Source organism: Artibeus jamaicensis, unplaced genomic scaffold (assembly GCF_021234435.1).
Source record: "Artibeus jamaicensis isolate MK-2021 breed Jamaican fruit bat unplaced genomic scaffold, CSHL_Jam_final contig_923, whole genome shotgun sequence".
Lineage (NCBI taxonomy): Eukaryota > Metazoa > Chordata > Mammalia > Chiroptera > Phyllostomidae > Artibeus > Artibeus jamaicensis.
In genome coordinates, this window is record NW_026522014.1 from 9,112,010 (window position 1) to 9,136,853 (window position 24,844).

Sequence of the window (24,844 nt, forward strand, 5' to 3'; positions counted from 1 at the left end):
AGAAAACTGATACATATCAGAAAACAGTGTAGAATCAAGTTGAGGAGGCCAGAGGTGGGACCAGCGGTCCACCACGGTATAACACTAGGGGGAGCATTGTCGGTAGAGAAATCAAAAGCAACGATAAAAATAACCAAATCACTCTGTTTTTTATTATCACAATGTGCTGGTAACTTTTAAAAAAGCCAGTGGAAAAAATATCTCTTCCTACCAGGGCAAACCACTTTTATCACCCAATCTTTGAAATGTCGTAACATTCTAAAAGGAGAAAAAACAAGATGGGACATATTGAATCCTTCTCTGAGAGACGCACGTATCCTAAAATGTCACCCAAGTCTTGCATCTAAGAAGGACATTGTGATCTTAATTAGCTGAGGATAAGGCCAGGGAGGTACACAATCAGTAGAGAAACATTATGTAATCAGAGATCACAATCAATGCTGATCTTCTGGGTTTTTTTTGTATTTGCATTAAAGATGTTTACTGAAAAAAGAAAGTTGATCTGAAACGTTAGTTTGGGATGTGTTTGGGAGTGTTAAGAATGTCTATTCACAGAGAAAAAACAAGCAACATGTACACAGATAGTTGAAGGGGAAGCAGAAAGAACCACAGTTCTTTATTACATCTATTTTTTACTAACCGAAATGCCAATCTGATCAAATTATGAATATATGGAAAGTATTTTAAAATTGAAAGTGAACTTTTACATCTTGAAGGACAAGGTCAGAAAACAGAACTTATTTTTTTCTTCCCTCTTTCCCTATCAACTCATTATATCCCCAAATTTTAAGCTAAAAATGTTAATTGGTTCTACCTTCCTACTAAAGCATATGATATGAACCTTAAATTAATGAAAAGTTAGCTCATGGGTGAGAATGAGTTTCTTCACGACATGCATGACGAGTTCTGTGTGCTTTTACACTTGTTTTACTGTGTGTTGTTCGGCTGTGTCAGAAGAAACTGGTAGAGTTAGAAAGAATGAAGAGACTTGGGTTTGAATGCCAGCTGTGTGTACTAGATATGTGTTCTCGGAAAGTGAGTATTTGTGAATCTACTGCATGAAGTGGAAATAATAAAAACCATAGACTTAAGTCCCAGGTTCTAGAACCCTTAAGGATTCCCTGCAAAGGCTGTAGAGAAAATTTAATGAGTGTCAAACTTATATTAGGTATTAGAGAATGTCCATAAATATGACAGTATTCCAGTGTGGAGAAACTTTGAGGGTTTAAAACAGTGACAGGCATGTGAAAAGATCTTTTCAGAACAACGCAGGCTGTGTGGGGTACCACAGAACAATACCCCTCCATAGAACTCTCTGTAATGACAGAAATTCTGTGCTGATATAATAGCCTCTAGCCACTGGTGGCTATTGAGCACTTGCCATGTCTCTGGTGTGACTGAGGAACACACATTTTTAATTTTATTTAATTTAAAGTAAAAGTGAAAATAGTCAAATGTGACTAGTGGCTATTCTCCCAAACAGTAAGGCCACAGAAGAAGAGATGAGAAGCATTAGCCAATAGGAAGGCTTCCTGGAAGACAGAAGCATTCAAAAGTTGGCCAGTTTTATATAAAGGACCGAGGGTTTATAACAAATTATCATTAAAATGCAGTTAGAAACCTATTTGGCTTTGAAGGAAAAAATTATTAGGGTTAGAAAATCTGCATTGGTTCAGCTCAAACTCAGTATGAGACTCTTTCCTTGCAAGAAAAAGCACCTCAGAGTGAAGCTTCCTAAATCAGAAGGCTGAGTATGATAAACTGCTGCTTGAAGCAGATCCTTTTAGAGTTTTTCATGAACACAGATTCCCTAAAAATAAAGCTAAAGGCAGTTTATTAGATGGGGAAGGAGTGAATGCTCGCATTGGCAGGTAGGAAACTGGGAAGTGGTGTGTGTTTTGCTCCTCTGTGCCTTTCGGCTTGGCCTCACCTCACTTTCCGGGTTTGCACGCCCTCTCCGCAGTTATCCCGAGTGTTCACAAAGGTCACCTTGCAGACGCTCCAGGGCTCTGCCACCCATAAGTACTGGTTGCAGTCACTCTGGCAGGGGACGACCTCATACACCTGAAACACATGCAGTATCTCGGTGATCTCCTCTCAGGCCCCTGATGAGAGTGACTGGAAAGACTTTATAGCATAATATTCATTAAATTCTTCTTTTAGCTACTTTTATTTCTCTCCATTATTATTTGAAATTTCTTGAGAGTTCTAGTGCTCAAAAGGGCAGAACTAGCTGTCTTGTATTTTGTTGCTCCTTATGTTACAGTTGTAGATCTGGCCCGCTGGACCTCATTTGGTACGTGACCTGCTTTCCTGGAGTGACCCTTACTGAGACAGCACGGCGCCCTGGGCCTGGGACTGAGGGGATGACAGATGGCCATAAGGAACACAGGATAAGCTGACTGCAGAAATGCCCTCACCTCAGCTCCTCTTGGCCCAAGAATGAGGAACTAGCCTTGTTTATCTCCCTTAGAACCGCTTACCTCCTTGCAGAAGTGGAAGCCACTGTTCTGCACTTGCAGTTGATTAGGGTTTGACTGCTATATGACCCTCCTGGGGTGGCGGAAGTGAGAAGTCCACCATCTTGGCCCTCACCCGGTGCTGAGGCAGTTGCTAAGCAACCAGACAGCAGGAGGAAGTAGCTTGACCTTGACATGGAAAATTTCTCAAATCTGCCTTTTTCAAAAAGCTTATCTTTGTGCATAAGCCTGCCTTGTGTCCAGCTTATAAAAGTGACCAAGTAGAGCCAATACCCTCCCTGAGTTAGTTCAGAGGACCTTCCTTTCCTCTGTGAGGCCTCCCTTGTGCTAGGGCTTTAGCTTAATAAAATTTGTCCAGAAGTGTTTCTGGTGGTTCCTCTTGATTTCTAACTCAGGGAACCCGAAGACCACAAACACTGCAAATTACCACAAAGTACCGTAATTTTCTGGGTCTTCGGCCTTATTTACAATTTTGAGTGTCTTCAATACTTACCCCAGGGTAGTCATATGTTAGGCAATCAATAGACATTGGGTAGATGAATGAATGAATGAATGAATGAATTAAGTGTATAAAATAACTATTTTCAAATAAATTAATTGGGTTTTAAAAAATAAATATGTATAATAATGAAAATATAACTGTATGATCCATTTTTTAAACTAAATTAAAATATCAATAACATGAAGTAAAGACATCTTTAAACAAACCCTCAGTCATTTAGGGCTTGGAACCAAGGTGTGGAGTTGTTCTGTTACATCGCTACAGCCTAAAGCACCGGGGAGCCACTCGAAACAAAGCACATTGTTTGTGCCCAGGCATCCACTTCCGCCCCAAGTTCGAGGGGGTTTGTTTAGTGTCAGGATTTTTGGAACAATGAATAATTATGTTCTTTTCTCAATGAGACTAATGACTAAATAAAAGAAATAAATAGGTCATAATCCACGGCAACAAAGCTGACTCAACTAGTATAGAAAAATGTTTTTAAAAATCATTTCAAAATCTATATTTTTATTTATTTTATTTTTATTCTATTTCTTGTTTCACACACACACTATAGCACATGAGTGTCTTATGTAACTAATTATAGAAAATACAGATTGATACAGTCCTTTGGACTATTCCCTCATGTAAATTTTAGTGGCCTAAGCACCCAAGTGACAGAGTAAAGTTATTCCATATAATAATAAAAATATGCGCTGCTAGAGTAGGAATCTATACTCATTGTCAAATGTGATCACATTCACATTGGTGCTGTATTAAAACAGGACACTTCTACTGTGTAAAACATTATGTTACAACTTGTGGGGAGGGGGAAATGCCATCTTTCCTAATCCTTTGATGGCTTGCATTTGAGTCCCCGACACTGGAGTGAATACAAATCGGTTCAGAGCATCCTCCTGCTACCCACTTTCAGCTCTCCTGCACCCTTACCCCCCTCTGATAAGAAGCACGAGGTCATTAGTAGCGGGCGTCACTGCCTTGTCAAGGCCTGAGAAGTAAAGCTTCTTCCCCACTCGGCACCTCAGGCCCTGACTCTGTATAGAATGAGAAAACACAAGGAGCATGCAAGAAAACAAAGGGAACAACTGCAGAACATACATTTTATGGAAAATATGATAGGTTCTCCATGTAAAAGATAAAAGACCATTGTAGGGAAGAAAACACATCCTCCGAAACCAGTGGTAAAACAGAAAACAAGCAGCCCTCTGTTATCAAACCCTGAGGTTGAGGAGTTCTTACCTGGGCCTGGAGTGGTTACATTCAACAGCAGTCAAGAACAGGGAGGGAAACAAAGGCAAGTAGAGTGTCAGCATATGTAATGAGAAAAATTTATGTTCCAAGTTTCAAATATTATTCTCCCTATTGAAAAGCCTACTTTTTTTGGTAAATAATTAGAACATTTTGATTAGGCCTTGGGAGAGAAAGTCCAACTTATTATTTAAAGTTCAGAGACATAAATAACTACTGCAATCAGCAGAGTCAAGGAAAGTATTAGATAGTGGGGTGAAGATGGACCTCAAAATACTAATCATGGGGAATCAATATATAACTTCAAATGTGTTGTGCTGCAGATTGTGAAGGGACTCTCCATCTATAGGTAAGTTGATTGACAAGTCTATCTGTCTTCATCCATTCATCTATATCTTTTAAGAAATAAGGATTTGCTTCCCCAGTTGGAAAACTGTGACTTACAGTTTCTGACACTGACGCAGACCACTGCATAGTCTTTGCTTTTCTAATATTTTATTAACACGTGAATGCTGAAAAGTTTTCTTTTTTAAATGTAGAACATTTATGCTCCAAGTCAAACATTCAGGAATGTATTATGTCTTGTTTTAGCTCCGACTTTTTAGTTGTCAATAACACTAAGAGGCTGGTAACAAGTACCCAGATGTCTTTATCAAACACTGCATTAGATTATATCAGGGTTCAAGAGTGACAGGGAAATGGCTTAGGGGACAGACTTTCATAGCAAAGACATCTTGGCACAGGGTCTTGAATCTTTGCAAGTTCACTATTAAAGATAAATTCCTTTCGTTAGAACCATGGATCAAAATTTATTGTAATTTAAATTTACTATTAGACATACAAGATTTCAGAACTTCCTGGGAAATATTGGCTTGTAACATGAACATTACATTTGAATGGTTCTGTTTCATTAGGATCATGGAACTAAATTTTCTTCTTTGGAAACATCCCCCCGGGCAGGGAAACCTGATTACCAATAGATGGCAGCAGCGTAGTATATTACTCACCTCCAGCTGATCTTCAGGGCAAATCCAGCTACTTGGGGAAAAGTCAAATTTCTTTCAGAGTACTTTCTATGGAATTTAATGCTATACTTTCTTCACCCTAATTTCTTTATTTGAACATTCTTTTTCTTTTCTCTACAATAAAGTTCATAACTTTACTGTTATGAACAAATGTAGGTTAATTTAGGAAGGAAAGTTTGTGTACTGGTAAGTAGTGTTTTTGGAAATTAAAATTAGTCTGTGTATGTATAAAATATATTTACACATTTAAGGTTGGTTCCTATGTATGACTTGATTCATTTGCTTGTGACTTAGATTTAAATACACATCTTAATTTCTACACATACTATATGAAATTCATTCTCTGTTAATTCCCATGCAGGCCAAACATAACAGTAATTGTTTAATGCATTATATTACATTCGCCTTTTACTTTATATTTCCAATAGAACACAAGTAACAACTATCAATAGCAACTAATAAAGTACATCTGAAGTCAAATAAAGTTCAAACTAAGATGAAAAAGGCCAATGACTAAATTTACAGATAAAATACAGTGACTTTGAGTCCATCTTTGAATTCTTAAACATATTTTGTATCAGCCAAATTTAAATTAATGCACAACATATATTTTCAGAGACCTGAATCTGTGTACTTTATTTGATTGTAATTCGTGCAGTTGCTAATTGAGGTGTATTTTCTGAGAGACTAGGGGAACTCCAAGTGTAATACGGTCTTGCTGCTGACACGTTAGATCTAATTTTATGGCATATTAAATACCTAGACATTATTTCAAACATAAGTTTCATTTTATTTCTATTGAATTATATTCATATGTATTTTTATGCAGGGTACTAAACCTCTTGAGAATACAGAAGTGATATATCTGACTTGGAATTTTAATAAAATACATGTATGAAACCAGGCATTCTGAAGATAAAATGGGTCAGATTTCTAATTCGGGAGTTACTATTTACTTCTGTACATTTTGGGGAAAAAACAGATCATTATCAATCTAAATCACAATACTTTATTATTCCGAATGGTAGGAAATACCTGGTTGACATGGTCCAGTTTGGGGCAAGGTCTTCCTCCATTATACGGCTTTTCACGAAGCCATTTAGACCGAACCTTCACGCCACTCCCGCAGGACTTGCTGCAGCGGGACCAGTTGGACCACTCACTGAGCTTGCAGTCGGAGGGGCAGGGGATGATGCAGGCTTCTTCAATGTAGCCTGAATGGAGGAAAAGGAGATGAGCGCTATCTCCTCCAAATGCCACTTGCCCTCCATCACCCACCATCCTGGCTCATTTAGAAGGCGCCATTTTGATGCAACAGCAACTTGCAAATGCAGAGGTGTCTTTGTCGTTAAGGACTCAAATTAAATGTTGCAGGAGAATGAAACATACATACAGTAACTCTGTTAAAATAACAGCTGAGCAGCTGCCATATGATCAGCTTAGGATTCACACTTACCATATTGTAACATTTCTGACGCTCTGACAGCTCGTGTTTAATTGACAATAACCTGTCTGCTGCCGTATCCTTCTTCATTTGCCAGAATGATTCATTAAAAAAAATTACAACAGTTTTTTACAAAATCCTATCATTAGTGTCACGCAAGTTCAAGTTCCTGAGTCTAAGCAATGTTCTTCCTTAAGAAGAAATCCAGACCCTTTCAATCCCTATCCAAAAGGAACCATTTAACTTAGCACTTTATGTTTCCCCTTCTTTGAAAATCAAGTCTACAGGAGAAAATCGAAGGGTGTTAAGTAAATAATGTCTCCTATTTTTATAGTGCTGTCAATTTTAAACCACCTTCACATCTTATATTCATTTGAGTCACTTGAAAATCTTATAAATATATTGGGCTATTATTGATATTCTACCCAAAGGCAAGGAAATAATTAACAAGTGCAAGTTCATATTCTGAGGCATAAGGAAAGGTTTTCTGAGGTCTAGTCAAGTATTCATTCCATCAAATCACACAGCCAATTAACTTAACAACCTACAGATTAGTTTTGAGAAATGGGAACATTTCCCTTGAACAGTCCCATATCACCAACTTGACATTTCACTACATAAGTTTATCACAATTGTTCTCAAGGCAAATGTGTAAGAAAAGCAAAATTCCTTGGCTCTAGAATCAGATGTTGCCCTGGCTGGTGTGGCTCAGAAGACTGGGCATCGGCCTGAGAACCAAAGGATCACTGGTTCCATTCCCAGTCAGGGCACATGCCTGGGTTGCGGGCCAGGTCCCCAGTAGGGGATGCACAAGAGGCAACCACACATCGATGTTTCTCTCCCTCTCTTTGTCCTTCCCTTACCCTGTCTAAAAATAAATAAACCAAAAATTAAAAAAAAAGAATCAGAAGTTGTGTTCTGTAATACTCTTGACTGTGAAGAGTAGTCATTTTTGATGCAAGAAAACACTTTGCCTTACCATTTTACATCAACATGAAGGACCCCATTTTGAAAATGATTATAATATAAACAATTTGTACTAGGCACTCTAAGTAGATTTTTAAAATGTTTATTGAGATATAATTCATGTACCATAAAAGTCAGCTCACATTTTCACATTAGTAATGTATTCACTGAGTTGTGCAAGCATCGCCACCATCTAATTTCAGAACACTTTCGTCACCACAAAAAGAAACCCTCTACCCATTAGCACCTGCTTTTCATTTCCCCTTCCCTACTCTCTGGTAACCACTCATCATGTTTTTTCCCTAAGAATTTGCTTATTCTGGATATTTCATAAAATGAAATCAAACCCTACATGGTCTCTGGTTATTGGCTTCTTCACTTACAATATTTTCAGGGTTTGTCTATGTTTGAGCATATGTTATTACTTCATTCCTTTTCCTGACTAATCCATCGTATGTATATATCATATTTTGCTTGTTTCCTCATCAGTTGATAAATGTTTGTTTCCACATGCTGTTGTGAACATCTGTATAGAAGTTTCTGAGTGAGAATCTTTTCAGTTTTTTTGGACACACATATCTAGGAGCAAAACTGCTGGGTCTTATCATAACTCTGTATTTTACTCTTTGAGGAAGTGCCAAACAGTTTTCTGAAGTTACTGTACCATTTTACAGTATCAGTAGCAAGGTATATGTGCCCCAATTTCTACATCTGTTAAAACTTATTTTTTAAAATTTTAGTATCCTTTGAAAAACAAAAGTTTTCAATACTAATCCTACTTATCTATTTTTTTGGTTGTTTGATCTCTGATAACATATCTCATTAGTCATTACCTAATTCAAGGTCATGAAGATTTACACCTATATTTTCTTCTACACTCTATAGTTTTAGCTCTTATATTTAGTTATAAGATTCAGTTAATTTTTATATATAATAAAAGTTAGGGGTCCAACTTCATCCTTTTGTATGGGATTATCAAGTTTTCCCAGGCTCAGTTGCTGAAAAGACTATACTTTCTACACTAAATTGTTTTGACACCTTGTTGAAAATCAATTGAGCATAAACGTAAGGATTTATATCTGGATTCTAAATGTCGTTCTACTGATTTCTATGCCCGTATAACACTGTATTGATTACCATAACTTTGTAAGTTTTGAAATCAGAAAGTATGAGTTCTCCCATGTTGCTCTTCTTTTTAAAGGTAATTTTGGCTCTTTTGCGTCCCCTGTATTTCTGTATGCATGTAGAATAAGAGTGTCAATTTTTGACCAAAATGAAAGCTAACATTTTTATAAGAATTGTGTTGAAGAGCTTGATTGACTTGGGAGTATTGCCATCTTAACAATCCAGGTACATGATTTGTAAGGTAAGTCCCATGGCTCTCCATAAAAAATAGACCCAAATTATTCTATCATTTTGAGGCCACCATCACTTCCTGCATTTGGTTAGTATTAAATTTGTGTTACTTCCTTACATATGCATTATTTATCTTCATCACCAGGACATAAGTTCCTTCAGAGTCTAGAAGAATACTCAGAATACAACATATCCCTAGCAAATTCCTTTGACAAGCTGAGCAAATTATGATGGAATTCAGCTAAAAATTTTTTTCTTGAAAAGACAATATAAACCAGCCAGAGAAAGAAAAGTACCATATGATTTTACTCATATGTGGAATCTAATGAACAAACTGAACAACCAAGGCAAATACAGACAGACTCATAGATGGAGAGCAGAGGACAGCTAGTAGGATGGGTGAGGTCAGTAGGTGGGAGGATTGAGCAAAAAGGAGAAAGGATTCACGGACATGGACAACAGCATGGTGGTCGCAGGGGGGAAAGGGTATAAGGGGACTAAATGGTAATGAAAAATACAATAAAAACAATAATAAAAATAAGATAAAAACAATTAAAAAATAAGTGATTGAGGGACAATGTCCAAAGATACTGTTATTTCTGGAAGTGGCACATGGGGCAATTTTGAGGCCCTGGTTATGATGTCCTCTTCTTGAATTAAATGGTGATTATGGTGGTCCACTTCAAAATTATTATTTGAACTTAGAGCTAAATCTTTCCACTTATTTAGGTCTTCTTTAATTTTTTTCAGTTACGCTTTTTTTTTAGTGTAGAATTCTTGTACTTCTTTTGTTAAATTTATTTCTAAGTATTTTATTCTTTTTGATCTTCCTAGAAAGAGCCAACAAACATTGATTTTTTTTAGTATAGCGAAATAAGACCAGTATGACAAATTTAATATATAAGCTGTGTCCAAAGTGCCCTGGATTGGGATGGTGTTAAGAAGCCAGCCAATTTATTATGCAGTATTTCCTAGCATTACCTTAACGTAAGTTACCTGGAATGCATGCTAAAAGTACAGAGAGTATGCATATAATAATACCTAATTATAAATGAAGTATAAAAAAAGGCTTTTTTCCTAAAAGATGAGATGACAAATTTGGTATGAAGAGCAGGATGCAGTAACAGAGTCTTCCAGACAGAATTAGTACGGTGCCAGATGGGTGCTAGACTTATCTGGGTGATCATTTTGTAAGTTACATAAATGTTCAAGTCACTAAACCTGAAACTAATATAATACTATTTGCCAACTATAATTTTAAAAGTAGGAATAAATATCAGATAGTCTTCAAGAAGGCAGATGTGCTACTTGAGGTTTTGTCAGCTGTGAAACACTGGCGACCAAGAGAAGATGTGAATGTTAAGTTTTGAAGGCACTTCTGAAGTTCAAGAAGGTTTTTGGAATATCAATAATGATGCAAAAAAGGTCCAATAAAGAAATGAAGGAATACTTTACAATAATGTTTACCAGAATTTTGAAAAGCATAACAATCTTCAAGGAGCTTGTGGTCCTTGAAGATTTAAGTGGTCTACTTAAATCTTATGCTTTGACACTAATTATGGCTTGAGGTGAGAGAACAGAAGCTCACCTCACTGTTTTGAGCTGAAATATATTTCAAATTCCACTCCCCTTTTCCTACAGCACAGCCAATATGTGAGTTTATCTAAAACAGCATGTTTCAAAATGTAATTCCTGATAGGAGCCAGTAATAATTTTTTAAAATAATAGTTTTGTGTTGCATAGTAATAGCTTAAGAAATAGACTCAAATTGCAAAATGTTTAAAGTTATATCAAATCAATGCTATTCCATCATCAAAATGTTTAATGTTTGTAAAAGTCCAATAATATTTTTAAATCCCAATGTATTCTAAATATTATTAATAGCTTTGGTAAAAAGACACTTGTATTTCAAAGGTAACGCTATTGAAATATTTCTAGAAGAGCTGCATCTTCCCACCTTGTTAAATTTCAAAATGACTATAGAAGTAAACCTCTAACCTTTTGTTATTTAGTAATTATAGTGGGAAGCAGAAACATATAATCATTCATGTCACTACTTCACAGAGTAATAGATAAATGGAAATTCTTTCCATTTTATCTGTTGAAGTATTAGGACATTAGTGGGATTAACATGCGTGACTTCAGTCTGATTCACACTGTATTATCAAGTAGTAACACTTAACACTTTTATGTACAATCTTCCAATAGGGTATTCAAGAAAACCTCTCAAATAAAATTCAGCCTATTAAATTGTTAAAAGATACATTCAGGCACCAAGACAAAACTGCAACAGAATATAATGCTTAGCATTCCATTTTTATTTTCCAATATGTAACAACATTCAATAATTGCCTGTCATGTTTACCTAGCACAATTAAAATTCTTAATTCTAGTAGTGAACTGCTACATAAGCATTCCCCTGCCTTCTTCACTAAGATCATTTTTGAAGGCAATTAACACCAAACAATCATGGGGGATGGAAGGACAGGAAAATCTGATGTGTTTTAAGGCTAAACGAACTGCTGCTGTCTTGTAGCAATTCATAGCTCATGAGGAATGCTGGAATAAAAGAAATGGCTTCACAATTAGGGTATTAAAACTTTTAGCAGTTCAGCACTGAATCTGACACATGGAAAAATCAAACTCCTGATTTCTGATCATTTATTTTTGGATCCCAAGATTGCTCTTTCAGGTTGAATGACACAAAACACTAGCAATCTTAAAGGGGCAAGCACCTCGAAGGACATGGTGCCTTCGAGATACATCCAGTCACCTCAAACATTTGAATTATGAATGTGCAGATAAAGTGTCTCTCAACAACCTTCACAATTACTACATTATGGTGTTGAAAGGTGCCCTGTCGATAGATTGAAGAATTTGTTTTGAAAACACACGGAAAACATTGGTTGGTTCTGATTTACAGCTGTCTGAGTGAGCAATGCTGGCTCTCCATGGGAAACATCTACAGTAATCTCCAAAGGGACCTCAAAAAAGTCTCTCCTATTGATATGTGTATTATATGCGTATTATTGCAAGTAGGAATGAGAAAATCTAGCTGTAACTTTATCTATAGTTGTCCTCATGGGTTTCAAAATGTTTTTCAAAATTAAAATATTTCCAAATGCACAGCACATTCTGTTGTAGTTACATATTAACAACTGGTAACAAGATAACCCAGGGAAACCAAACAACTATGTATGTATCCAAAGTACTATAACTGAATGTTCTACCCAAACTCATATATTCGATCCATCAAAAGTAATGAATCAACACCAGATAATTAAAATTTTCATAGAGAAGTGTCTGGGTAAATTGAAGCCACTACAATGCAATGTTAGTTTAATTTTATTTAATTTGTTTTATATACATATCTCTGCATTCTGCTAAGCACATAAAGGTTCTCTCAGGAAATTTCAACATCAGTGTTAATGGCTGTGGGGTTTTGTTGACATTGTTATTCCAATACCAGACACTTACCCAATGATAAGACCCATTCAGATTCACAGACACATCTATGTGTAAGTTCATTATCAAGGCCATTTCTTATAGGAGACTCTAAAGCTTTCTGCTGTATAATAAAGAATTAGGCTGGTCTTTGACCCTGATTACTGGGAGACGGCCTCCAGGCCCTGAAATTTATAGTTACAAAGAGTATCTTTGCTATTCATTGTAGGTCCCTTGGACTACACATAAGTTTATGCTACAAGGATGTCTAGTGGAAGCATTTGGTCACATGCAAAGACCAATCAGGGTTGGGGCTTTAAGCCATGTAATAGCTGAAAAAATTCTGTGGAGGGAAGATAGAGTTAAACCACGTGGTCAACGATTCAGTTAATCATGCTTATGTGATGAAACTCCAGTAACACCTCTGGATGCCCAAGCACAGGTGAGTTTTCTGGTTGATGATGCACATTGATGCACAGAGACGGTGGTGCCTCCTGGGTCTGAGCAAGAGAGCAAGGATGCCCTGTGTCTGGGACCTTTCCAGACCTTGCCTTCGTGCCTCTTATTTGGGCTGCTTCTGATTGTAATTTAAGTATGGTTCTTTCCTGAGTTCTCTGAGTCATTCCAGTACATTTGTGAACCTGATGGGGTAGTGGGAACCCTCAAATATGTAACCAGCTTGCCCATGATAAGGTCAACTTGGGGACCCCCAAACTTGTAGCTGATGTCTGAAGAGAGAACAGTCATGTGGAGAACTGGGCTTGTGACGTTTGGCCTAACTCTAGGTAGTTTGCACTGGAATTGCAATCTACTTTCTGACATATATTTTATTTAAAAAGGAAATAAATAAACTTGTTTATGTAAAAACCTGTGCCCATAGTTTACTTATTTAACCAAAATTAAAACCTTGGGAATAATTACATGCCTTATGGCATTCATTGACTTTCTCCCCAAATTTAACATTTATAATTTTAAGTAATATTGTATTAAAAATCAGAGATCAGTTTTTAAAAACTCACTTTGGGAATGGGGTTTTGTCAGCCATACACATACATTAGATGGGGTCTTCAGATTATGAAGATGAAGTAACAGAAAAACACTTTGACTCTGCTTAGAATAATTTATTTTTAACTTCTTCTAATGCAAGGCTCTGTTCTTTTAATCAGTGAAAATCATATATTGCCATAGAAGTATTTCCAAAGCATGATATTTAAACACTATTTTAAATATCATGTTGGGTTGTAATAAGTGTGAAACATAAACTATACAAAAAAACACTCTGTGGTGAAGTGAGTTAGACATTTATTGCATCAAACTGGGTTAAACAGGTCTCTTTACCCTGGGCTTTCTTTTTTGCTAATGTGAACTGAGTGTCTAGGAAGATGGCTCAGGTACTGCGGTCCTGCACTTGATGACTTTTTCTTACAGCACCTCACTGAGCAAGTGAGAAATAGATCATCCATATAGGTTGGAATTACAATTCATTAAAATTGGACTCATGTGTTCAGGTGTACAGAGTTTTAGTATTTTTAAAGTGGGCCTTTTTATGTCTATTTCCAAACATGAAAAAAAATTCAAATGCAGATAAACAAATTAAAAACAAATCCTCCACCTGGCTAGCGTAGCTCAGTGGATTGAGCGCAGCCCTGCGAACCACACGATCGTGGTTCGATTCCCAGTCAGGGCATAGGCCAGTTCCCAGTAGGGGACGCACTAAAGGCAACCATACATTGATATTTCTCTCCTTCTCTCCTTCCCCTCCCCTCTAAAGATCAATAAATAAAATCTTTTAAAAATCCCCCAAACTTAAGAAAGTTTCTTCTTAAATTATTTTATGCTTCCAAGTTTTAAAGATTTAAAGGTCAAAACTTATGGTAAAGGGAGGGGAAACTATTATGTGGATAAATGTAAGTTGTTTTTTTTTTTTTAATGGCTAAAGAGACCATAAGAAGAGTTGATTGTTTTTAATGGAAGTTAAAAAAATTTCTTCTAAGGGCTAAATAGACCTTCAATGCAATTATGAAGAAATGGGCAAAACATGGGAAATGTATACAAGTACAGAGTTTTTTCTTTAAAATTTAAATTTAAAATGCCCACACATTTGTTGGTGTGTTCTCAGGTTATTTTTCTGATGCACAGATCTGGCTTATGTCTGATATATTATGACTCCTTCATGCATTTATAAAAACGAATCCCTGTGTGTAAGCCATGGTCACTACAGGACCATCGTAATGATGCTTTGACAAAGCAGAAAAATACCTGCATATTAGGAATGAGATTAAACTCAACTAATGAAATATAGAGCTTTAAAAATTTCTTGGATTTGCAGGGCTTTACTAATGCACAGGAATACATACATGGTTTCACAGAGCTCATTTAGCATCTGTATAAATTATGAAAACTTACAATGCAACATAAACAATGAACAACTCTGGTGATGTCACTAAAATCACCACAGATATTGGGAAGATTACACTTTAATTATTTCACTGAAGTTAGTGTTGTCACTTCTGCAAGGCATTAAGGAGAAGAGAAGGTCAGAGGCCAATGGAAAGGATACAGAGTAAAATAAAGTAGCAGAAATTGTTGACAAAAGCTGTGGGGTCCGTACATGGCTTTCTCACCACCTGTGACAAGGACTGGCCCAGGTCCCCCCACCACTGCCCTGCCCCGGCCAGGAGGAATGTGTACAGTTTTGGGAGTGGATTGTAACTCCCTCCCTATCTCTTTTGGGGAGTTGTTTCTTATTCTGTGACTGCTTCTTGACCTTTTTCTTCTGCGCATGCACACTGATGTAATGTAGCTCCAGGCCACCTGTAGGTTTGTGCAATCTGGACCCTTGCTGCCTTGTCTGGGACCCCTTATAAGGAGCCTCAGACTGGAAGAGGTGTGGTCTCCCTTGAGCTGACCTGCCATCCATGTGCTCCCCTGTAACGTGAGTAATAAACGGCATGTCCACCTTGGCTAGTCCACCAGGTGGGTTTTTTTGGACTATCACAAACACTTGACCAGCTCCTTGCTTTGGGGCACCTGTGCTACAGAAGCAAAGATCAATTTTTCTTTTATTGTTGCACAGAATGAATTGGTCTTGGCAGTTAAATTTATATTAAGTAGCAGAACACTTTCTGCTTAAAAAGTTACAAAGAAAGCCCAGTAAGTGTATGGGATACACTGGCCGGAGGGTTTGACAGCCTGGCCAGAGGGTTTCTGTGGAGCCAGTTTGAAACCCATGGTAATTGACTAATAGGGAGCTGAGGTCTCTGGGACATGGAACACACCGAACTAAATGCTCACACCAGATGGATTTCCACCACACCTGACAGGAGGGTAGCTGCAGGAAATGTTCCCATGGAAGAGTCTTTCTCATCCCCCCAGTGGTCGTGCTCCTTCAGGGAGCCTGTCCAAGACTAATGCTGGTAGCCATACCTTATTTAAATTCAATGCTAGACAATTGGTTTTGTTGGGGGTTTTTTTGTACTCAAGTATCCAGAGTAATCCATTCCTTTTCCCCTTAGCTCTTTAAATGTGCAATTAATACCTCGGGAAATGTTTGTCCCTCATCCCCTGCCTCTTTTACATTTGAAAGGAAAAAGATCTCCATTGTAAATGATAATAGCAAAAGCAGTACTAACTGTACCTGGGCTATTAAATGAAAGATTTAAATTCTGACACGAATTAGACATTAAATAAATAGCATCAACTGAAAAAGCTTTTCAGAGATATAGCACTCCATTTCAGCTTGTTTACAAGACTCTCTTTATAGCCTTCTCTGCCCGATTTAATTGAATATACTTTTCCTCAAACAACAGCATCCACTATGAGAAGGTGCAATTTCTCATTCACTTTTGTTTTTAATTAACCTTCAATATTAAACTTTCATAAGCTTCCATAGCATCCCATCACCGAAAGTAATACATTCCAGTTATATTACGGTTGAGTAACCATGTGTCTGTTAGATCTGCCCTCCCCATATTCATAATTATTTTTATCAGTAGTACCCCGAGTTCCACCTAATGTCCTAAAAGTACATACTCTTGAGCTAAAATCTATTTGTAAATGGAGTACTATGTGAGTTTTTTTATTCAATTGGGCATTTGTACCACAGACACACCCAGGATATATTCCCTTTCTAAGTTTTGCTGATGGTTCTTTTTTTTGTTCCCATAAATTCTACCAGAAAACAATTCCACACCTGTGGCCTGTGTACCACAGTCCTTAACTTAGAAGGCAGTAAATGACACACCCTTACTTCCAGGGTGGCAAACGAAAAGCCCTATATAAGGAGACAAAATGGTTGATGGAGCAAACAGAAATCTCCTCCCCTTTCCTGAGAAGATCCTAAATACCCCACCCCTTCACTGAATACCCTACCCTCGATTACAAGAATCTTAATAAAGGAAGCAGATTCTGCTAAATGGGGGCTGCTCTGTCCGTGGAGTAGCCCATTGTCTTTCTCAGTGCTGCACTGATAAAATCACTTTCACTTTAAACTCTGTGCTGACTCATACTTGAATTCTTTCCTGTGTGAAGCCAGAAACCTACAGTGGGTAACAGACCTTTGGGTCCCCAGACACCTGAAATGACTGCATCATCTATAAGAAAAATTTTGGGTGCCAACAAGTGTTTTTTTTAAAATACCAAACTTTGGTGGACACACACTTAATCCCACAGAGGCTTCCAAAAGCAATTGCTGAAGCCATTAATTAATGTCTGGATGGTTCTAGGTAATATCATTTATAAACACAGTGGGCAACGAGAGAAAACATGTCTGAGTCAATACAAATCACTGTATGTTAAAACTAATGTTAAAGAAAATTTAATCTTATACTCTTAAGTCAGTAGACAAACTACTCTGAACTATTCCAAGTGACTGCAGTTAGAAAACAAGCTGAAATAATTAGAGGGGGTAATATGACCTAAAAGTATTACAGTCTGCACACCAGCCTGATGTCCAGGTGGCAGTATGAAGTCCAGATAGTGTTGGAGCCCTTGACCATGACTATGGAGTGCACCAAGTGAAATGTGCACTGCAGTTTAATAAAACAGGGTATTCTGTTTACCAATCAGGCAGTAAAACCCAGAGCTCTTTCAGTTCTCATATGAACTGGAAAAGACTTCCCTCAGGGCAATCATTAAATTGCCAATATTCTTTCCACAGAAGGTCCTGTAGACTCATTCTGTTTTCAAAATCATATCTAAGTAGGCCTTCGTCTTATAAAGACCTACCCATATAAATTTCAAACATTTCCTAATGGTCCCCACAGCTGGTAATCAAGTGAATCTCACAAGGGAGGTGTTGATAGTTTTGCCCAAGGCAGCATCAGATTGAGGATCTATAGGAGGTGATCTTCACAGGCCTTTCCCTCCAAGGTTCCAGCTCATGATCCCTACCAAACCCTGGGAGTGTCTGCCTGATCCAATGAAGTAGACTTCAGATGGGTAAGAGAACCCCTCCCCCGAGGAATCACATCTAAATGTAGATTCTGACTCAGCAGGTCTGCAACACAGGCTGATTTTCTGCATTTCCAAGGGTTTCCCTGCGGTATTTATGTTGTTGGGCTGGGGACCACATTCTGAGTAGCAAGGGTTTACATTCCAGTTGGCAAATGACAGCACCGGCTGGCAGCCTGTTTTTGCAAATAAAATTTTATTGAAACACAGCCATGCTATTCACTCACATATTGTCTATAGCTGCTTTCATGCCGTCATGGCAGAGTTGTGTAGCTGTGACAGAGACATTTTGGACTGCAGAGCCTAAGACATTTGCTGTCTGGCCTTTTAAGAAAACATTTGGTGACAAGTTAACCTAATAGCTGACTCTTTAGTTTCCTTATGGCCTCTCCCTGTTGACAAGTATTTGATGATAGCAACAGAAACGTACTACTTTTAGGTGGTAGGAAAGCTATGCATATTAAACAGCATGGGTTCAGGAAAAACAGTTGTAAGGTAACAGATAAGCCTTTCTGCTTACTTGGTATTAACATCACAAATATAATTAAGTTCAATTTTGGATACTTATTGATAGCGCAGTATGGCATGACCTGCCAATGAAAAAGCGAAGACAAATTTGCTGAGGGTGAAGACTGAAGAGAAGTGTCTGAAGTGAATTACACAGGTCATGGAGCTCCAGACGTGAACATTTGGCATTTTTACACTTTATCCAATTCAACTTCTAAGTATCCCATTTAAATAAGTCAGATAGAAATGTTATTCCTTATTTTCTCAAGGAAAGGTGAGTGGGAACAAACAGACTTAAATAAGCATCCCACGCTCTCAATTTTAACAACATAGGTTGGGAAACACAGGTTTGCACAGGTTGTGTAAACACAGGCTGGGAAAATGCAATTTGTCACGGTTACTAATATAAACCAAGAGGGTAAGCCCTTGTCCAAACTCAGTGTTGTACAAATCGGGCAATTGTGAATGAGCTTTAAGTGGCAGTCAGGAGACTTGCCAATGTTGATATTATGGGACTTATTCAGTGAAGTGGGTGTGTGACTGTTAGTTTTTCTCCCATTACATAGGTAATGAGAAGCACAGACATTTGATAGGTATCAGAAAATTTGTGGCACTCCTGCAGATCTTACTTGTTCTCAATGATCTGCCTGATTATTTCCCAGAAATCTGACACAGAAAGACAGTCTGGGGAAAAGGAAGTGTCTAAGCCTACTTGTGAATCAAATGCAACTCCAAAAATTCTCTCCAGCTCTTCATTCACTCATTTACCCTACAAATATTTTTTGAGCACCCACTGTTCTAGGTGCTTAGGCTACATCGGTGACTAAAATACCCTCATCAATCTATATTTGTGTCCAGGAGATAAAACATAAATCAGAAACATAAAAAGTAAGTTATGTGCTATGTTATAGAGTGACATATACTTTAGAAGTACAAGGTGAAGAGCAGGATAAAGGGCTTGGGGACAGTGGGGTAGGGTTAAGAGGACAGCATGTAAAATCCTACCACTCCTGTTTAATGGAAATCTTGAATGCTTATACCTCGCATGAGTTAGGTTACCTCTAAGATTCTTTAAAATATCAAGATTAAATGATATAATAAAAAAAGTTTCAGGAATACTACCTCTTGTTCTGTGAAAATTTAAGTAATTAAGAAGTACCTAGTACTACATGGGTAGGCATTCAATAACTTTCTAGTAAATCAATTAATTAAGACCTTAAAGGATTCTAGAAAATGTGTGATTTAGTTTCTGAGTGATTTAAAATCTGTTGCTATAGTGACACTACAAAAACTTTCATACTAAAGGAAATGCATATAATTTATGTTATATTTTTAGAATAAATGCCAAAAATACATTTTTATTATCAACATTTGTGCAGGAACTATATTTAATACCTGTATAAAGATGAATGAATATGTGGTCCCCAAGTTATACTTTCAGATCTGATTTTTGGAGTATGGGCATCACTTTTCAATATACAGAGTCTACTACTATAAGGAATTCCAGACATAATAGAATTGTGCCTGAAATTAAGACATTAAAAAAATAGTGACTACATGGGATAGGGCCTAAAATAATATAATTAAACTGGTGAAAGTCAAGTTGTTTTGTAAAATAAATGATAATATGATCCACAGATGGTCAATGCACATTAAATAGAAATGCCCTCAGGCCCTGACAGAAGAGGCGAGTAGTGTCTCTGTACTACACACCTGTGGGGGTCAATTTCATATTTAAACTGAAAGTAGGAAGAGACTGTTTCTTGAAAGCAACTTAAAGCATTTCTACCATCCATCTGAAAAGCTGATTTGACTGAGAGGAGGCAGTGGACATAGAAATGGCAAACTAGAGTGTGCCTGGGACAGAGGGCCAAAGTTAGAGCAGTTCATGGACACCATCAGAATCCACAGAACATATTTAAAAAGTAATAATTTCCAAAGGAATTCGGCAATGGAAATTCCATTTCCTCAGACTTTTCTCTGAGTAAATACGTTAGTGAACACTGAAAGATTCCATTGGACATCTATCATAGGTCAGATGTAATAAAGAAGGAATAATGTTGGACAGACACAGAGAACTACACTGGAACAGTTCACTTAGGAAGGATCTTGGAGCCTTTCACAATCCTCATAAAGAGCAGTGCTATCAAGGACACATCATTTTTCGACATGCACTTTTCTTCCAGAATACAGTACTGCTTTCTTCATGCTTCAAATCCGCAACGCTAAGCTAGGAACTCCACTGCCTTTGCCCACCTTCAATTATTTTTGCCCTTTTACTTTTTTTATCTGCTCAAACATTTTTGCAACAGTCACAGGATATTTTAAATTTTTTTTTCTAAAATTAAGACCGACTGTTAAGTGTCTTACAGAGCACTCCTGCATCTCATTAACAGATCAGGGTAAAAGCGAGAATATATGAGAATCATTCTGAAAGCTCACTGGTTATGTGAAAAACATGATTATCTTGGTGATTCACTATGCATAACAATTTTAAGTGTGAGCAAACACCTACCTGCTACATTCCAGGAGAAACACATTTTTAAAGTGATCTTCAATTTTATATTTTAATGACTAATTACAATCTTACATATTATCATATCATCTAAAAATGAGAAGTGCATTTGCATTTTTCCTAGTATCTAATTTATAGCACCTTTGTTATTTGATATAGAGAATAAAATACTCAGTTACTCTTAGGAATGCATTTCGAAGTGTGCCTATTATAAGCAATAAACTCTTTCTTTAATAGTTATTCTCAATATATGGAATAATCTTAAATTCCACAATGCACATATATTAAACTAAAAAATACTTACATCTAGAGCTTCAATATCATGGAGACTTTGGGACTTATATCACTCTACTTTGATAAAATAGGAACTATGAGGTAGGGTTAATAAAAAGATAAGGTTTTGGAAACTTCTTTGTAAGAACATGTTCAAGAGATTCCAATCATTGTGTCACTATGATACCCTGATGGTTTTTAAGTGTGAGATGGTCCTATTAGCTCATAATGTTTTCTGAACCATAGAATAAAACTAGAGGAGCACCATTCCAACAGAACTTACTTCAGAAAGACTGGAAGTTACCTGCCATGGAACCCCCTTCTAGCAATCGAACCCAACTTCCTTAGGTCGCCTCCATGAAGAAGGTAGGAGGATCATTGTTCAGTATTTGCAAATATGCAACCTGTATGATTCAGGCTGACCCACGGTAAACTGACCTCATTCCATTATAAAGAGACACTTGTATTAAAATAAAAGAGTAATGGAGAAACAATGTGGAAAGCTGACTATATTAAGATTTAGAACCAAAGAGTTCACTTATATGCTGGCCAAAGATGGCCACTCTTCACAAACTTTTGGCAACTAAATTATTTTCACAGTCTTTCAGCTATTTATTTATTTATTTATTTATTTAGGATTAGAGGTAAAAAATGTGCAAGGTTTCCCAAGAGTATTATTTTTCCCAATCTCAACTCAATGAGCAATAAACAAATACTTGTGAGTTCTCACCAGTTATGGCTTTTAATCTTTCTTCTCTGACACCTGATGACCTTTTAGGTACAGGGCACATCTTGTCAGTTTGGTTATTAAAAGTTTGTCTGGTTTAAAACTTGATTCTCAAATTAAATTCAATTGGAATCTCCTCCCTCTCTTTCTGTACAGAGACCTGTTGGGAGTGGCTGGGTCTATTCAACAGACTCTCAACCCCAAGGAAGGCCCTGCCACCGTGCTGCCTACCCACAAGGCTTCTTTGCTACCAACTTTGAGACTCAGTGGCCAACTCCCAGATGAGACAAGTGCCACCGAACATCCTGTTATATATAAATGCTATGTGTGCAGGGTGGTGCCCCATAATGTTCAGTTTTGAAAATAATAATAATGTAAACCTTCATTTCCCTCCATTCCCATACATGTGCAATTTACCTCCACCTCCCCAGGCAGCAAATGGGTAACAGTGAAGAAAAGCTGGATTACCGTGGCTGTTACATCTGGACGTTTCCACGAGCCTGCCATGCTGATCGTAGCATGCCATGGCTTGGTACCGATAGCCCTGCCCGCATTCCTTGATGTCTCCTTGTACTTTCATTCCCAGCAGCACTTCCACTTTCCCCTCTGGCAAGATGCAGTCGGACCAGTTCCCCACGGGCTGCGCATTATACTTGTCACAGGGGCAGTACTGAGTTTCAATCAGAGGGTACACGTGGGAATTTTTACATTTTTCCTTCTTTTTACTTTTTCCTGTGGAGAAATTTAAGTTGGAAAATATCATTATTGATTTCAAGCCCTCCCTAAGTTTCCTCCTTTCCTAAACTACCTTTCTCCATTGTGGCCATATTCTACAGCAGCCTATAAATAAATGCTATTTTCTCACTCACAGTGCTTTTTAGTGTCAGGGCTAAGGCTTTGGTTAGTGTCAGGTGCTTTGCACAGTGAAAAATTTTTTCTCCTTTAAATAGCACCATGCTCATTATATCAGGCCCTGTTGTGGTGATTTTTACATTTTTTAAAAATGATTAAAATTCTCTCAAAAGATCATGTGTTTTCAGGGACTGGGAAGTTGGAGGTGCCTGCGTACATCTCCACTTTACGACAGGAAATGGAGAGAGTTGCTGCTCCGAGCGGCAAAGCAATTTTATGAATTCCTAGTAGATGATATAACTATATAGGATCTCAGTCCAGAAAATGAGATTTTTATATTTATATTTCTGATAATGACTTTGTACTTTTCAGCATTTCTGAAGAGTAGTCATTTTGACATAGTTGGTGATTAATATAGGAAATATTAATAATAATCAAAATGAAAATATTTAATATCAGCCTAAAATATTAGAAATGATTTGTATGTAAATGTAAATAAATTCTGTTAAAATAAAACCCTGACATATAATAGTAACATGTGCTTAAAATTATATATCACTATTTTAATTAAATCTTTTATATATATTTATTATATAGTATCATATATTATAGACTCTTTAATTATACTGACCATCATTAGTTGGCTAACAGCCATTACCATGTATGTATGGCTGTATATGTATATTTTACATATATTTATCTGTAACTTTCATAAGCCGGGGCATATAGTTTTCATTATGACAAGTGGCTTATTTTATAACTCTTAAATTCTGAGGAGTCTACTAGCACCAATATTTTAAAGATTTTTTTTTTTTGCCAACGGAGGGTATTTTTGAATGCACTGGGGTTTAGTTCATTAAGATGGCTCTTGTTCTTGCTCATTACATCACTGCTTTTTTTTGTCACTGTGACTGCCTTTTCACATGCAGTTTTCAGATACAGAATTAATGCCATGGTGTTCTTCTAGGGTGTAAAGGACAAGTGAGGCTGCAACAGTGAGAGCAGGTTAGGAAAATGAAGCAGCAACCTTTCCTCTTGCTCCCAAAACACTTTTTCCAAGCACTGCACAGTCTGTAGGCAATCCACCAAGAGTGCATACTTAAAACCAAAGATAACCTTCCAAGTACTGTATAGGAAGACAGAGTTCGACTGTCAAGGTTACTTTTGCTTCATACCAAAATTACACAATGTGTCTGCCCTGCCAACTTACATTAAAACACACAGTCAAATCCATTGACTTATTGTTGGTATACTTATACGTAGACAATAAATGTATATATACATATGTATATATATATATATAAGTATACCGACAATAAGGCAGACCCATGTATTTTCCAAATACATTGTCAGAACTCTCTGGGTCTGACTTTTTTTGTTTTTCTACCTCGACAGGCATTCCAGTGAATTATTCTTACCAACAATAGTGCGTTTTCTGGTCCTAACCGCACCACAGTCTCCATTGCATGAAGAAAACTTGGACCAGCTGGTGAACTGACAGTCATCTTGGCAGGGGACCTGGCAGGCTTGGGTGAGGGCTGGCACGGGGCCGGCATACCGGAGGCACTCCTGGATGCCAGCCTGTCCCCCATCTTGCCTCCGACAAGAGATGGCTAAAGGAAAAGCACAGAGCTGTTTAGAGCAAGTCTGAATGTCTGTAATTACTCTACAATTTAGGAATTAACATTTTCTTAAGCAGTCAGAGGGATCCTCTTTTAATTCTTTATTTTCAGCAGAAAACTAGCAGGCGTGTTTCTAATGATCACAGTAGTCATTAAATTGATGGTGCAGATTTAAGAAAAAAAATCACAGATAACCCCAGTGGTTTTATGACACCAGAAAGCACACACGCTTGGCATTTAGCCATTTTTATTACATGCCATTAAGAATTTCAAGTCACATGTGGAGTATATTTTGAAATGAATTATTTAGGAGACAAATGGATAATACATGGGTGGTGATAATAGTTTACGTTGAACACAGGCTATTCCTAGAGGTGTGGGGAGATGCCACGCTCCCCTAACAATCATTTCCACATCACTGGCCCCTGCCGG

General features: G+C 37.3%; 1 protein-coding gene across 2 annotated transcripts in view; it reads right to left on the bottom strand.

Moving 5' to 3' along the window:
• The window catches only part of THSD7A (thrombospondin type 1 domain containing 7A), a 356,792-nt gene that overhangs the window by 31,164 nt on the left and 300,784 nt on the right, over nt 1-24,844 (bottom strand). Inside the window, exons 12-16 of one of the 2 annotated variants that reach the window (XM_037167342.2) lie at nt 24,209-24,403; nt 22,407-22,670; nt 6,291-6,469; nt 4,222-4,227; nt 1,931-2,064 (exon numbers count right to left, since the gene is read on the bottom strand). In XM_037167342.2, the coding sequence (XP_037023237.2) occupies nt 1,931-2,064; nt 4,222-4,227; nt 6,291-6,469; nt 22,407-22,670; nt 24,209-24,403 (778 nt within the window). The remainder of the gene's footprint in view (nt 1-1,930; nt 2,065-4,221; nt 4,228-6,290; nt 6,470-22,406; nt 22,671-24,208; nt 24,404-24,844) is intronic. The other variant, XM_053655065.1, reaches the window with a different exon arrangement.